General features: G+C 41.4%; 1 protein-coding gene and 1 long non-coding RNA gene across 2 annotated transcripts in view; one reads left to right on the forward strand and one right to left on the reverse strand.

Moving 5' to 3' along the window:
* LOC115469314 (disintegrin and metalloproteinase domain-containing protein 28-like) overlaps positions 1-16,897 on the forward strand; it is a 90,317-nt gene that overhangs the window by 22,199 nt on the left and 51,221 nt on the right. The window contains exons 8-11 of the mRNA XM_030201821.1: positions 76-147; positions 7,831-8,000; positions 11,118-11,202; positions 13,191-13,321. Coding sequence (XP_030057681.1) covers positions 76-147; positions 7,831-8,000; positions 11,118-11,202; positions 13,191-13,321 — 458 coding nt within the window. The remainder of the gene's footprint in view (positions 1-75; positions 148-7,830; positions 8,001-11,117; positions 11,203-13,190; positions 13,322-16,897) is intronic.
* On the reverse strand, positions 1,850-16,587 carry LOC115469315. Its single transcript, XR_003941991.1, has 3 exons — positions 16,502-16,587; positions 16,192-16,194; positions 1,850-1,861 (listed from the first exon to the last, which is right to left on the reverse strand). It is a non-coding gene; the product is annotated as an uncharacterized LOC115469315 (long non-coding RNA).

Below are 16,897 nucleotides of genomic sequence, written 5' to 3' on the forward strand. Positions count from 1 at the left end.
ACTGGTTGTCTTAGCTGGATGTATGCATGTTATATAGCTGCAATACTTCTTTTCCTTATCATTTTCCATTTGTAGTTTCAGAAGTACGGAAAGGACTTCAATGCTGTGAAACACAAGATATTTGAATCCGTTAACTTTATGAATATGGTAAAACCCAGTTTTGAAATTTCTTGGGAAAACTCAAAAGATTCTTTGCCAACGGGTTGCTTTCAGATGAAGATACTTTCAAAGTAGCTACAGTAAAATATGCTTATTTTCTTATTTAAAATGTGTGTGATCCCTACTAGATTTGATTCCATTTGTAATCCTAATGATTTTTTTTGCATGTGTTTCCTCAGTGGTGTATCTTGTTATTAATAAAATAGGAAATTAAATGAGGAATTTTCTGTGGTGATAACCTATGGAAAAGGGTGCATAGCTGGCGAAAAATGGTTGCTAACCACGGAGATGTGACATCAGGTTCAGAGAAAATAAATTTTAAAAACATTTTTTGGGGGGTTACATTTGTACCCTGTGCTTTCCCACTCATGGCAGGCTCAATGTGGCTTACAGGGGGCAATGGAGGGTTAAGTGACTTGCCCAGAGTCACAAGGAGCTGCCTGTGCCTGAAGTGGGAACTGAACTCAGTTCTTCAGGACCAAAGTCCACCACCCTAACCACTAGGCCACTCCTCCACTCCACTGCTGGTTACTGCATACCTAATCAGCAAGACAAGTCTGGGTTTGTTAAAAGACAGATATTACTATGCTCATGCCATTAGCTACTGAACTGAGAGATGGCAAGCAGTCAAGAAACCAGTCACGGCTCACGGCATGTTCATATCATCCCTTCTGCCCAACCACAGCACTCCATTTTCAAGTACCATTTGAATGCAGTGAGGACTTGCAAATTGCAGCACTGGCCTATATTGAGTACTACATATTATACACATATATGTGAAGCAGTATAAGCATTCTTTAGTGTAAACATAGCACAAAATGAACTGAACCAGAAGTTGACATCATGTCTATATAGAAAGATATACCAGATAATAATAAGCTGCTGCTGTTTACATTATCTTGAAGATGATGTTCTCTCTTTTTCTCGTTATCATTTCTGAAAATTCAGTGCAATATAGGAGCATGTTTACTAAACCTAGATAGGGTTTTGCACTTGCCACACCTTAAGAACAAAACTCAAGATATGGCAAGGGCAAAGCCTATGCAATAAATATAAAGGGCATGCACAGCATCTGCCCTGCATTTACTGCCTAACACAGACATTTACATGTCTTGGCAGAGTGCAGGTGTACCTTCCCTATCTGCTGAGATGTCATGAGAGCACTGGAACAGTGTTTACCCCCTCTCTCTGGGTGTGCAGCGCTTACCCCCTCCCTCTAAGCACTTTACTGCACAGTATCCCCCTAATCCAATCCCCAATATAAGATTATTGCCTACTCTAAACCACTCAGATATCACGCCCAAGATCAGTGCTGTCCCAGACAGCACTCCCCACATTTGATTCCCACCAAGATCAGCAGACCTCTTCCCCCCCCCCCCCCACTTCAATTAAATTTGTATTCACTTCTTCTGCCTGTGAAGGAGACCTATATATATCACTGTGATGCCAGCGCCTACCTGAAGATATAAGCCAAATATCCAGTGCCTATCTGTCCACCACCAATAATCCAGCCAAAAGGTTAATCCATGATAATCCTTAGAAAAAGGTCCATCCACCAATAATCCAACAGAAAGGTTAATCCACTTGCCACACCTTAAGAACAAAACTCAAGATATGGCAAGGGCAAAGCCTATGCAATAAATATAAAGGGCATGCACAGCATCTGCCCTGCATTTACTGCCTAACACAGACATTTACATGTCTTGGCAGAGTGCAGGTGTACCTTCCCTATCTGCTGAGATGTCATGAGAGCACTGGAACAGTGTTTACCCCCTCTCTCTGGGTGTGCAGCGCTTACCCCCTCCCTCTAAGCACTTTACTGCACAGTATCCCCCTAATCCAATCCCCAATATAAGATTATTGCCTACTCTAAACCACTCAGATATCACGCCCAAGATCAGTGCTGTCCCAGACAGCACTCCCCACATTTGATTCCCACCAAGATCAGCAGACCTCTTCCCCCCCCCCCCCCCCCCACTTCAATTAAATTTGTATTCACTTCTTCTGCCTGTGAAGGAGACCTATATATATCACTGTGATGCCAGCGCCTACCTGAAGATATAAGCCAAATATCCAGTGCCTATCTGTCCACCACCAATAATCCAGCCAAAAGGTTAATCCATGATAATCCTTAGAAAAAGGTCCATCCACCAATAATCCAACAGAAAGGTTAATCCATGGCAATCCTTAAAAAAAGGATAAACCACTCCAAAAGACCTCTCACCTCCCAGAAGGGAAAGATCACTCTCTAATCTGTTGGACTCCCTTGCTGTCAGGTCCTGATTAGAGACTACTCTTTACTCAGGGTGCGTCCAAGACCCTTAAAGCACTACCCACCTCTGAGCTCGATGTAGTCCTGTAGGACACCAATACTCCCACCCTGGCTCCTCTTGGCTTTTGTGGACAAACCCAAAGTTTTGTTTGTCTGTCTATGCAAATTGTATGCTAATTGGGATGTAGTTCAGTTTCTGAGTGCTCTATTACTCTCAACGCTCAGGGAATTATCCAAATAACTTCTGGATGGGTTAATCCTCCTCAACCACCTCCCACGTAGCCTTCCCTGTCTAGCTAATGCAGGGTCTCAGATATTCACCCTAACTGTGTTACTGGGGACTAGATCTAAGTTGTCCTATATGGTCTATTGATAATACTCTCACAGGGTTGGGGGCTCCCTCTGCTTTGTGATGGGATGTACATTCTGTCACCTACCTCCTCCTCTTTAGGCCCTCATGTTTCTCTCCCCCCCCCCTCGTCCTTCAGTGTCCATGTTCACTCCTCCACCCTCCTGGGACTGGTAGTCTGCAGTCTGCATTAATTTCCCAACCTAATGCTCTGCTAAGAAATCATAAGCCTAGTGGGTCAAATAGCATCTCATTAGTTTGCATTATGATATCTCATTAGACCTACTAAGTGGAGCATGGTCCATAACGAGAGCAAAGTGTACCCAAAAGGTAATATCTCAGGGTCTATACTGCCCACTTTACTGTCAAGCACTCCTTTTTGGTGGTAGAACATTGTTGCTCAGCTTCAGTTAGCTTCCTACTGGATATAGGATCGAATGTTCCTCTTCTCCTACTCCTTGACTTAGCATGGCCCCTAAGCACTCACAGATCACAGTGGTGTACAAAATTTTAAAAAGCATAGAAAAAGAAAACAACTACAATATATTAATAGGAAAGGAATTCGCACACACACCATGCTCAAAGAGTAAAGATTGGGTAGAATAGAAAGAGGGGAGCAGTACATAGGCTGGGGAGAAGGAGGAGGAAGGACTGGAGAAAATAGATAACATACAGGCAGCGAACAGCTTAGTGGTTACTCCCCGATAGGACCAAATGCTTTGATAAAAAGACAAGCCTTAAGCCATGCTTGAAAGTATGGGGTGGGCATCAAAGTGAGATACACCATTGACTCCTCTGAAATCTACACAAAAGCGGGTAGTTCCATCAGGTTTGGGCACTAGGGTGATGGGATTAGCCCATTCACTGGTTAGCTCTTGAATTATCCCCAGTCTTACTTGTCTAGCTACAACCACTCAATGCAGGGTCTCAGATGTTCACCCTAACTGTGTGAGGACTACTTATCATTTCTATAGCGCTACAAGGCATATGCAGCGCTGTACACCATACACAAAAGACAGTCCCTGCTCAAAGAGCTTACAATCTAGATAGACCCAAGTTGCCCTTCTGTATGCCTATTGGTGATACCCACTTGGGATCAGGGGCTCACCCTGCCTTGTGAAGGGGCATACACCCCATCACAATCACACACACCAATGTTAATAGGTTTTCCATTCACTTTTCATGATTAACTTGTGCCTTTTCCTTATCCTGTAAGTCCTGCAATTCTGTCAGTTAATAATATTTTTAACATATAATGCCACTCCCTTCTTTTTCTTCCTACTCTGTACTTCCTGAATACATTATAAACAGGTATAACTATATCCTTGTCATGGTTCCCCATGAAACATGTCTCCATGACTGCCACTAAATCCAAGTCAGCTTCTTCCATCACAACCTCTAGGTCCACAATATTATTTCCCACAGTACAGACATTAGTCTACATAGCTTTCCAAATATCACCCTTTATTCCTATTCTGTAGGGGTATTTAGTATTTTAATTACCTGAGGAGTTTAAAGCCCTCTTTTGTAGATTAGCAATGTGCTGCAGAAGACATTTTGTCCCTTCTTTGAATGATTAACACCATCTCTGCTCAATAGCTCTTGGAAAATTATCCCATGGTCAGGAAGCCAAAACACTCTAGAAGATACCACCCACATAGCCATGCAGTCACCTCAAGGATACGAGCTTCTCTGCTTCACCCTTTACCTATGACAGGGATGATAAGTGATAACACCACCAGATTACCTTTTTGCTGCACCCTCTCTCAGAGTCATAAAGTCACTTTTGATACATTTGGTGGTTTATCTTACAGAATTATTTGTGCCAACATGGATGAGTAGCATTGAGATAATGGTCAGTAGGCTTGATGAGTCTTGGCAAAACTCTTGAATCTTGGAACTGGGCAAACAGCACACCTCCTGGGATATCATGTCTGATTGACAGAAGGATGCCTTTGTACCCCTTAGAAGGGAATCAACAACCACCACTACCTTTTATTTCCTAGTGGTACTGATCAAGAAACTTTGGGGATTTTAATTTGGTTTCTTCTGTTCAGCTAGTCCTGAAGAGATGCTAAAAGAGGACCTGCTGAAGGCGGGGGGGGGGGGGGGGGGGGGGGGGGGGGGGGGGGGGGGGGGGAGGACGTCACTGGTTTACCTTACCTGCTAGAAATTGCATTAAAATTTGGTAACAGGTAAATTTGGGGTAATTTCATTGTCATTTTTAAAAACTAAATTATTTTACTTATTTAGGAAAGTCAGTTTAGACAACAGAGTAGCCTTTTAAGTCTGTTAGAGTTTTATACAAAAAATGATAACAACCAATTATCAGCACTAATTGGCAATAATTAGGATTTATATGCATATCGTATTCTATAACGATGTGCATGTAAATCCTAACATGCGTAAATATTTAAGACAATCCCAAATTTTACATGCACAGATATAGAATATGACCAAACTGTGCTGCTTATAACAGGCCTATTTGCAGGTTCCTACAGTTAGGCGCGGTTTATGCCCTAAGTGCGATGATATAAAGAACACATATGCCTTGTAGAATCATGCTGTGTGTTAAATTTTCAGTGCCAATTTTTAGGCGCTACTTATAGAATTTACCCCATTAGTGCTTACTAATGGGGAAAGTGTTTCTGATGTTATAATAGGTGATCATCTGGCATTCAGTGACTACCAGATGGTGTGGTTTAATATTAAGATAGGTGGGAGAGGGTTCATTCAAAAGTGAAGCTTCTAGACTTCAAAAAAACTAAATTTATTCAGATGGGGGATTCCCTCAAGGAATTTCTGGATGGGAACATCAAGAAGTTGGAAAGCAGTGGGATAAATTGAAGGAGCTATTGTAAGGTCAACTAGCATTTTGTAAGCAAAATAAATACAAGTGAGAGGAAAAGGAGGCCACTTGGTTCTCAAAAGCAGTAGCTGAAAATGTAAGGAAAAAAAGGTTAGCCTATATAAACTACTATAACTATGTGTCTATGTTCCTGGGATGTTCTCACCTCCTCCATTTCCAGGGTTGCATACCACTTCTTCAGTTCAAAGGAAGATGGAGCTGGTTATCGATTTTTCATTTTTCATGGTCTGGTCATTTGTGTCCAGTTGTCTTCTTTCAGCACGGCGTCTTCTTCTCTTCTGCTGGAGACCCTTGACACCTTAGAAGCATTTCATCACTGTATTTCTCATTGTCATGGATGCTTCTCTGACTTGCCCTACAGTTCTTCCTCTTCTATTGTAAAGGATTCAACCTGCATGGATCATGTTTTCTGTCTATACAGAGACAGAAGCTATGATGGGGGCAACAGCTTTAGTGACATGATATAACCTAGCCATACTTCAGCTGCAGGAGTTTTTTCACCTTTTGAAAGAGAAGAGGAAACTTTACCAGGGTCCATACCTTTTTCTAAACTGTTCTTTAACTTAAAAGAAGCAGCTAGCTATTTTATGTGAAATCTAACCTCCTGGTCTGATTATCTGTGTGCAGTCCTGCTATGGGTTTATCTTATCTGTTCAAACTGTAGAAATGTATTTTATGTATCTGATGTGTGAAATGTAGTGTGTTCCTTTTGTAGGCTTATCTCAAAGAGTTAAGATTTTTACTAATTAAAGCCCCCCCCCCCCCCAAAAAAAAAAAAATACAATTAATGGTTTTCCTTTAAGAAAACTAAAATGTGACTTATTGACTTCCTCGATTTCTCTATGAACCAATGGCAAATACTTCTGTCAATTTCAATTAAGCTGAGTGATGAGTGGATCAATTTAGATTCCATATAAAGAATACAATTAGTCTGCCTCCCCTTTTGAAGTGGAGGTTAAAAGAAAGCCCTAGAACAAGTCAACCACAAGTTCTCTAAAACAAGAAAAACAAACTAAATCAATCTCCTTTTTTTAAAGGCACAGAAAACAACCCAACAGTTAACACCGCAGTATAAAATTACAAGAACCAAACATCCTTTAAAAATTAATCAGGCAGAGTACTTACTCTCCCCCCCCCCCCTTTTTACAAAGCCATGCTAGTGGTTGCTGTGTGGCAATGCCAACAAAGCCCATGCACTGGTGCGGCTTTGTAAAAGAGGGGGGGGGGGGGTAATGTTAAAAAGCCAGAACAAAAACTGTATCAGTTTGCAATGGTTTCCTTTTATGATAGGCTGTGGATTAGGTTGACTATATAAGAAGTGTCAGCCTTGGAGTGGGTGAGTGAAAGGTTGATTAGGAGAGCCTGAGAGAAATCTAGAGCCTATATACCATATTTGAAGTAACTAATCTCCAATCCTGTAGTTATTACAACCTTTCATTGTTATATTTTGAATGCACACAGATCAAAAGTTAATTTGGTTGAAATTCAAAGCAGGGTCCTCTACTGGGCAGCTGTGAAAAACCTGAACCCAGCCCTAGCTATTCACAACAAATGCAGGCTTGGGGGGGGGGGGGGGGGGAGGTAGATTTCTACTCAGGAAAGTTTTATTCTTAAGTTTCATGTTGGTAAGGCTTATCCAGGGGAGTTAGCTGAGGATGGAACTTCAGTGGGGAGGTATAACCAGGAGGGCATGATCCAGGGGGATTGGAGGAGATTCTTAATAGACTGTGGCCAGGCTACCGTACTGATGCTTGTGTATCTGCACTTAACACTACCTCTTGACCTGCAGCTGCACTATCTTCAGTTGTGACAGTGTACAGTAATACCCTGTGTGTTAGCTGTCACGGTAGCTCATGCCCCATTTCCTCCCACCTCTAAGCATACTAAGCAGCTAGGGTAGGATTTTAATTGAGCTGGTCGATTTTTAGAATGCAGTAGCTGTTAGTGTGCTTAGCTCAGCTTAGTAGCCATCCGCTATACTTTATTTTGTGATATATTCCTTATTTAGTTTTTTCCCCAGTGCCTCTGAAACTATCTGAAGAAGACAAGTCTGAATATGTTTAGTAAAAGCCAAAGATGGACTCTATTATATTGTGAAACCAGTTTTCAAGCTCACTGTGTAACATATATAAACATTGCGTGTATGCAAAAAGATCAGTATTCTGCCTCATTTTACTCCAGGTTTACAGAAGAATTCATATTTTTGTCAGCCTCATTGGCTTTGAAGTTTGGACCCAGGAAGATCTTGTAACGATTTCACCAGACATTTCAGTTACGTTGAGCAATTTTTCCATTTGGCGCTCTGAGGTGTTACTGAAACAGAAGAACCATGATCATGCTCAGCTTCTCACGTAAGCATCACTGTGTGCAATACTTTCCATTCTGAGTCCCATCCTTCCACCAACCCAGAAGCCAAGAGGTGTTTGAATCATTTGAAAAGTTGGTTTTCTTACAAAATGTCAATCTTTGATACATAATTGATTTGCTGTCATTGCTTTGACTCTAGGAGCTGAAGGCTTGATACAAAAGTTACAGTCTTTGGTGGTTATTTAAGAAGCTTAATTCTTGTTTGGACATCTGAAATCTAGCATTTAGAGGTCTATATTGCACGGACATTCCAATTTTACAAAGGGTGATATAAACATTTAGCACTGTAGTATGTCCATATGGCAAGGGAGCATGGTCTAGCCATGTTTTGAGTAAGATTAGGGAAGGCCCAAAATATGGATGTCCAACTCCGATCACAGAATAGGAAGGGGCACCCATGTCTAAAAAGATGAACATTTGTATTTAGACCTGGTACTTGTCACATCTAGGTTACAGAAAAGTGCCCTGATTGAGCACTCATCCACTTGCAGATTAAGGCATCCCCCAGTGGTTGCTGTCCCCCTCCCTCTCCCCTGAATGCAAAACTGGCAAGGGATACCAGGCTGTATGACAGTTTTAGATATAGTCATTTTTAGAATAGCAGCATGCAGATTTGAGGAGTAGCCTAATGGTTAGTACAGTGGAGCCAAGGGACTCAGGTTCAAATCCCACATCAGTATTTTTTAAAATGGCAAGCCATCCAGGTACAGAAAAATACCTATTGTACCTGAATATATAAGACACCTATAAGCCTGAAGGCTATTGAAATGATGTACCCTCCCATGTTCTGTCAGCCAGGACTGGTATAGAAAGGTCACAATACATTGTTTTTTTAGTCACCAGAGATCTCCACCATCAAGACATAATAGAACCATAAGGGTCTCTACATCTGCATATGAAACAACAAGTTAATAATTACAACAGATTTAATAACAAATAAGGGCATGCAGACCATAATTTTTTGTTTGGTTTAGTGTCATTAATATATTTTATTTGTTTTGGGCTAATGTAACTAGTTTTGCACAATCATAAAGGGTGTGCACTCTTTTCAGTGTTGCATGCATGTGTTCCCCTTTGTTTTTACAAATAGTGTGCATTCTTTGTGAACAGTATGCACTATTTACAACATAGGGGACAAAAACAGACTTTTTTTTATTCTGGTCATTTTGGGCTAAAAATGTACATCTATAATAACTAAGGGAGTCCTTTTTCTAAGTTGCATTAGGCACAAATATACACCTAAAACAGCAAAAAAAAAATGGAGTACCACGTGTTGCGCTCAGGCATCCTGCATGCTAACCATGCACTAAAATTGTTTCTTTTTTTTTTTAATCTGAGGGGCAAGTCAGGGGCAGAGAGAGGGTGTTCCTGTGCTAACCAGTTAGTACATGGATAACGCATGAGCCCTTGCTGCCTACAAAATAGGAGGTGGTAAGTGCTCCCGCTGTAATTTTGAAAAATGACATTACAGCATGGCCATTAATGCAAAAAATAGAAAATTAGGTTTTAACAACCAAGGTAAAAATGACCTAGGTATGTGGAAAATACCCACGTAAGGGCATGCTAAGGCCTACTTCTACCACAGCTTAGTAAGAGGACCCCTTAAAACCCACTTGGGACATTAAGCTAAACTTGAAACTACTGCAAGGAGCCTAATAGATCCTTCCTTCGAATGAAACAGTGAAAACAATTTTCTGGAATGAAATCTAAGTAGCCTGCAAACCTCAGACACTGCATCTTCTGAATTATTGTTGTGTTGCTCCAATAAATATTATTGCAGCCTGCATAGAATCCAATTTTCTTCAACACCGAGATGATGGTTAAACCTCTATAAGTTATAAGTTAGAGATCTCATTTCTGCTTGGTGACAGAGTGTAACACTGTCTCAATTTTCTCTTGGATGAGTTCAATAGATGTGTCATGTGTTTGTAAGGCAGGTTTCCAGCCACATTATCCTTGGAGAAACTGCATTCTGTGAAGGCTGTAAGACCCTTCATTGGACTGACAGAAAAAAATATCCAAACAGGTTGTTGGATTTGAGCTGTTGAGATCAAAAGATAAGAAGACCTTATCTGAAAAAGGAACCATTACAGTTTTTCATCAGAGTCACTAACCCATGGATACTTTACAGGTTGCCCAAAGGTGGGCACCCAAATTTGGGCATAAAACCCAGATGTGTGCATAAACTAATTAGTCATGTGGGTGCTAATAACCAATTATTGATGTTAATTAGAATTAATGGGTGCTTAATTGGCACTAATTTGGATTTATACACCCATCTACTTACAGTCTATTCTATAACACTGCATGCCCAAAGTCTTATATGAAACTCAAAAGGGGGCTGACCATGAGGAGGGGCATGGTGGGTCAGGGGCATTCCGAATATTTAGGTGCAGTGTTACGAATGCCAGGGTTACGTGCCCAACTTCCTTGTCAGTATTTATACAAGTTTTCAGCTGGCCTAAGTGCACTGGCACAATGTTGGGCATGGGATTCTGCTCTAAGGGGCCCTTTTACTAAAGGGTTGGCATATAGCAACAGGCTTGCCATGTACCAATCTGTAACTACTCCTGGCTTGTGCCATTTATGGTGCTACAGTAATTTTTTAGATTTTTGTAGCACTGGAACGTAACCAGCGGTAATCACGCTACCCTTTTACTGCTGGTTTAGCATGGGAGTCCTTACCACCATCTCAATGGATGGCAGTAAGGGCTCCCTACCAAAATGGCTGTGCAGTAAGTGGTTCACCTACCAAACGGCCATTTCTTTTTCCAAACAAGACCAGCCTTTTACCCATTGTGGTTAAAGGGGGCCTCAGCGTGCATCAAAAGTTCATGCTAGCACAGGCCCCCTTTTACTGCAGCTTAGTAAAAGGAACCCTAAGCTCTATTCTATAAAAAGTGTTCAGCCCAAAGTGCCCTTCATATGATAGTGGTTTGTGCAGATTTTTCCAGGTGCCTAAATCTAAGTACCATTTACTGAATCTGGCCCAAAGTGTTGCATAGGAAACCTACCATGAGGGACTGTAATCATCTCTACTGTACTGTAATGTCACTATAAAATTATAACAATGTCATTTGATATATTTATTTTTAAAACAGAAATATGAATTTCGATGGACCAAGAGTGGGACTAGCTTTTGTGGGTACCATGTGCTCTGTAGATCAATCTGCTGCGGTTATTCAGGTGTGTACTGTATCTAACATTTCTACATCTTTTAAAATTGAAAATGTGAAATTTTTACACTGAAATCAAGGAAAGGATAACACTAAAGTAAAAAAAAAAAACATAAGAGAAGTAATAATTTTATACAATCTTAAGAATAATGCAAAATTCCACATCTCAGGGAGATAAAGAATGAATATGAAAAAAATAAACAGAAAAAAATATATCTGAGCCATCATGATGAGCAATTGACTAAGACCTTACTTACAACCTCCAGATCCAGATGCGCCCTCAAGTCAGGCTTGACTCTTGGCGACCACACAGTGAGCGACTCCCCCCCCCCCCCCCATTATGGTTTTCTTGGCATGCTACAGGAGTAGTTTTCCATTGCCTTCTCCCAAGGCATGGAAGATTCTTGGAGCTGGTGTAGGATTTGAACTTGGGTCCTTTAGGGTTCCATCTTGCTGCTCTAAACATTAGGTTACATCTACAGCTCTATAGCCACCTCCTCTGCCACTCCTGTAAGAGGAGAATGACCTGTGGGGAGAAACAAGTCACACCGGAGTACCAGCTGTCACCCACCCTTCACCAGTAGAGGAAAAAAACACCCTTTCAAACAACAAACAAGGCTGTAGGCTCTGCAGTGGGCTGGGCTGGGGAAGAGTGCAGGCTCCTGCTTTAAAAGACTCATCAGCACTTAAAAGCTGCTCCAGTATTTGGGATCTGCAACCCCCCCTCCCTCCCAACTTCTGTAGGCAGGACATCCATATAGCAGGCTCCCAGCATCAGCAACTTGACCACGGCAGTTATAAAAAAAAAAAAAGCTACGCCGGCTTTCATACACTCAGTTTGTGTGTGTATAGGGAAGCCATTTGTAGCATGTGCAGAGGAGCCACGCTTAGCGATTGGCTGCTCTGCACATGCTCAGCTGACTTCCCTCCCCCCCCCCCCCATTGCTGATCGCAAAAGCAGCAACAAGCTCATTTGCATGCAATTCACTTTGGGAATCCCTCTGTATTTCCAAATCAGTAATTTGTTATTGAGGTGGAAATACAGAGCGATTCTTTAAGGGACCATTGTGCATCTGCTTCTATAAGTTATATCCCTTCTCTTCATGCCCATTCTCTCCCATCTCTATATTGTGCTATCTTATCCTCTCTATTACCAAGAATGTCTATGCATAACATACAAGCAACACACACAAATCTAAGATGTGCATTGGTATTGTTTTTATGTCCTGTAATGTAAGCCTACTGTATTCTTAGTAAAATACTGATATAAACCTATGAAATGTCAAGAAAGAATTACATATTTAGAAGCTGATATTTGAAGGGCTTAGGTTTCATACCATAAGAGTTAGGCACCAAAAGGCCTTTTTGAAAATTTTACTAGGGCTGAGTTCCTAAAGTTTTGCTCTTACATGCACTAGGACCCTAAAATGTGGGTAGCAACAGAGATGGATTTAAGATGAGGAAAACATTTATGAGCTTGGTGCTGATGTTCAGCACTAGGCATCTAAATTAGGCTTCTATCTCTAGACAAATGAATGGCAGGCCTACATTTCAACACATAGGCCCAGATTCTACATATAGCACTAAAGTTGTGTGTTAAATTGAGTGCATGCCCAACCAATTATCAGCACTAAGGCGGCTAATAAATCCCAATAAATAAATGTATGTTGAAATTAGTAAGTTAAATACTGTTAGCAATGCTTTTCTTTATAGAAGATTGTCCCAAAACTGCATCATATTTAACTACCTATTTATATGTGGTTGACATGATGGCAAATTGTCAATCAGTGTTTAAGCATGAATGACTTTAACCTGCATAGAGTGGTGGATGTAGGTTTACTTTGTTGGCAGACTGAATGGACCATGAAGCTCTTTATCTGCCATCATTAACTGTGTTACTGTGTGTTTCTTTGCGGTTACCAAGTAAGTTTCAGTTGTCATGTACGTAACACTAATCACTGGGGGTCTGGAATTCACTTATCCTTTCTGCCACGATAGGACTATTCTGAAGATGCAATCCAAGTTGGATCAACCATGGCACACGAAATGGGACACAGTTTTGGTATGAACCATGACAAGGAATCTTGCTTCTGCAATGGAAGCATTTGTATCATGACTCCAATACTAAGGTTAGACACAACGTTCTGCAAATGTTATATTTTCCACATCCAACTTTGGCAATACATAAAGAATAGAAGCAGAAAGAATATGAAGAATTAATTTCATTGATCTGGAGATTTTACACATAATAGTCAAGTGGTTGTCGTAACATAGTCTAATAGAAGCACTGGACAGGAGAAATTCCCAGTGCTGAGTTCAAATTGTGCTCCCCCAAGGGTGCTTCTATCTTAGTCTGGGCAAAGTTTGAGCCCCAGCAGACCCGTGTATAAATTTTCAGGGAAAATTCTGATATTCTAAATTCCTCTCTGAATCTCTTCTAATTCAGAATATATTAGACAAAAGAGTACGCAAAACAGGGTATAGGCACCCCAAAGAACAATCATACACATGATCGATGTCTAAATGTCTGTATAATGTTACTGCCTAATAAATATATATAAATACAGTTTAAAAAGTATCACTCAAAAAGTCAGCACAAGTACGTGTGGCTGTGCCTACCACTAGCCCCAGTGTTAAATTGTAGATAGTTTTTGGATTTTTGGAACGTAACATAATCAGCCGTGTAAAAATGTCACCTCCCTAACATGGCAGAAACAATCTCTCCTTATTAGGAAAAGAACAGCGTATGAGAAAACAAAGCATGCCAATATTGTTAGTTGCAACAGCCTCAAGTTGCAAACACAGTAAAAGTCTGTAGTGCATCAACACTTTCACCCAACAATGCCCAAGAAGAGTTTGGTCTATTGATGAGTTTGCAGCACTTGAAATTATGCTTGTCTCATCACACAGAGACACACATTTTCACCATTTCATTTTAGAGATGTCAAGGCCAATGTTCAAAAGCACTTGTACCCTCATAGCACCAGATACACTAAGAGGGTCTTTTACTAAGGTGCGATCACGTTTTTGGCACACACTAAGATTGTGGGTGCGCTAAATGTTAGAGACACCAATGCATTCCTATGGGTGTCTCTAACGTTTAGTATGCCCACAATTTTAGCATGCACTAGAAATGTGAGCACGCCTTAGTAAAAGATGCCCTTAATGATTTCTTTTTTAATTTTAGGTGATTGAATGTATATCTTTGGCCGCATAGGGGTGAATTCTATAAATCACATCTAAAACTAAAAAGTCAGCACGAAAAAACACTTAGGCGCTATTCTATAAGCCATCCTTAAAGTTAGGCACGGTTTATGGAGTAGCGCTTAAGTCCTGGGGGGGGGGGGGGGTCTCGTGTAAATTTAGGTGAAAACTAACGAAAACGTGATACAAATGCCCCTGCCTAAATTTACACGTGGAACCTCCTTATTCTATAACTGAACACATAATGCAAAAATGCGCTCACGATCTGCCCTGAACTGCCCGCGAGCCCCTATTTCTGTGCCCCCCCTATTTGGGACGTGCATAAAATTTAGGTGCGGATCCTGTGCCTAAATTTACACGTGTACATCCTAATTGATTCCAATTAGAACCAATAATTGTTTAAAAAGCCAATTATTGGCACTAATTGGCTCATTATTCAATTAAATTGTGCGCACATCCAAATTTGCATGCACAATTTTTGGTAACTTTTATAGAATTAGGGAGATAATTTACTACCATGGTATTTCTATAACAGGGCACCTAGTAGGATCCTCTTCAATAAAGGAACAAAGCTGCCTACGTTGGGTAGAATATTAGCATAACTGGGTATATATATGCTTAAAATTTAGAGGTTATGCCAGTCACAGAGCTGGTTTAAATGCTCGCGTCTAAATTTTATTGATACACATGTTATATACAGTTATCTGTAAGTTGCACGTTTAAGTTTGAGCCCCACCCATGAGCACATCCCCTTTGCAAATACGCACTATGGGCTCCTTTTACTAAGGTGCACCCAACATGTGCCAAAATGGACTTACTGCCCGACTACTGCATGGCTCTTGCAGTAATTTCATTTTTGGCTCGCATCCGCGACGCGCATCTGAAAATTTGTTTTTATTTTTGGACGCGCATAGGTCCTTACTGTCTAAATTCTTTACTGCTAGGTCTATGGCTGGCAGTAAGGTCAGAGACCCAAAAATGATTCTGCGCGCCCCAAAACTCATGCCTACTCTACCGCAAGCCACTTTTCAGTGCGCCTTTGTAAAAGGATCCCTTAGTGTGCACTAAATGCCGCATAGCCTATTCAGTACCTATGAGCTGCACGGCATTTAACACACACTATTTCATTAGTGCGTGCGAAATTCATTGGTGTAACTTAGTAAAAGGACCCCTATGGAAGTTAAACAGATATTTGCAGAACAACACTTCGGTGGCATTTTGGCTTTTATGTGCATAATTGACACACGAAAGTCAGGATGTGTGTTATAGAAGTACCCCCATGTCCAAAGTAATGTGTCAAAAAGGGAATGGAATTTGGCATATTCTGGGGGCTGCACCACTTAGAAGTATAACTGATATATTGAAGAAGCAGTTTTCGGCCATTAAATATGTGTGTGAAGCCTTGTTTTGCCTAGAACCTGGAGATTGGAGTTGAGATGTCCAAAGTGGAACCTGATCAGTTCCAGTAGAAAAGGCTTTGTCGATGCAGAAACTTTTCTAAGAGCCCATATGAGTGCATGTGTATTTTATGGCAGGTACAGCACATGAGTGACTATTTTTCAAATATATAAGTTGAAAAATATCAATGGTGTAAACCCAGCATCTTCTATCTGGGGGGTCGGCACTGATCTGTAAAAGTGGCAATTTCACTTCCACATGCAACTGCCACATTTTATAAACCTACAGGTATAAGTGCTGACAATTAAGTAGTGAGACCACAATTTTTAACTTCGGGGGGGGGGGGGGGGGAGAGGAGAGATATTCAGCCTGCAGTGGTAAGCATCTTGCAGGCCACTTCCTGCCACAGACTGACCTAATCCCAAATATTCACTGTTGGGGCATGTGTGGCTCCTAGCATTGAATAACCAAGTATATCCACTGAGCTGGAAGTTAACTGGACACTGACCGATATTCAGACTGGAGCCCAGTTAACTCACTACATAATGTTTGAACTGAATATCACCGATAACCGACTGCCATGCCATAACTCTGCCCCTTGCTCACTCCTAATCTAGGTGATGGCTGGTTAACAGAGATATTCAGTGTCAATAACCAGTTAAGTGCCGCTGAATATCAATGGCAGGCTCACTCAGTGGGGCTTAAACTAGTGACATACTGAGGGCAGGGTGGTAGGGGTGGTCTGCCCCGGGTGCACGCTGCAGGGGGGGTGCAGGGAGCAGCCATGCAGCTGTCGGCTCCGCGGGTCCCCTGCTCCCTCTGATGTTACTTCCTGTTTCAAGGCAGAGGGAGCAGGGAACCAGCAGAGCCGACAGCCGCTTCCAACACCCCAGGAGGTAAGAACAATGCACCCGGGGGGGTGTTTTGAGGTGATACATCAAGGGGGATGCTGCACCCAGGTGGAGGGGGTGCACAGCGGTGATCCACCCCGGGTGGCAGCCGACCAAGGAACACCATTGGTTTAAACACAAAGGAGATGCTCTTGCCCAGTTAAACCCTTTTGAATGCCGACCCCTTTATTTCATTTTGGAGATGGCCATAGA

The sequence above is a fragment of the Microcaecilia unicolor genome, chromosome 4, assembly GCF_901765095.1.
Source record: "Microcaecilia unicolor chromosome 4, aMicUni1.1, whole genome shotgun sequence".
Classification (NCBI taxonomy): Eukaryota; Metazoa; Chordata; class Amphibia; order Gymnophiona; family Siphonopidae; genus Microcaecilia; species Microcaecilia unicolor.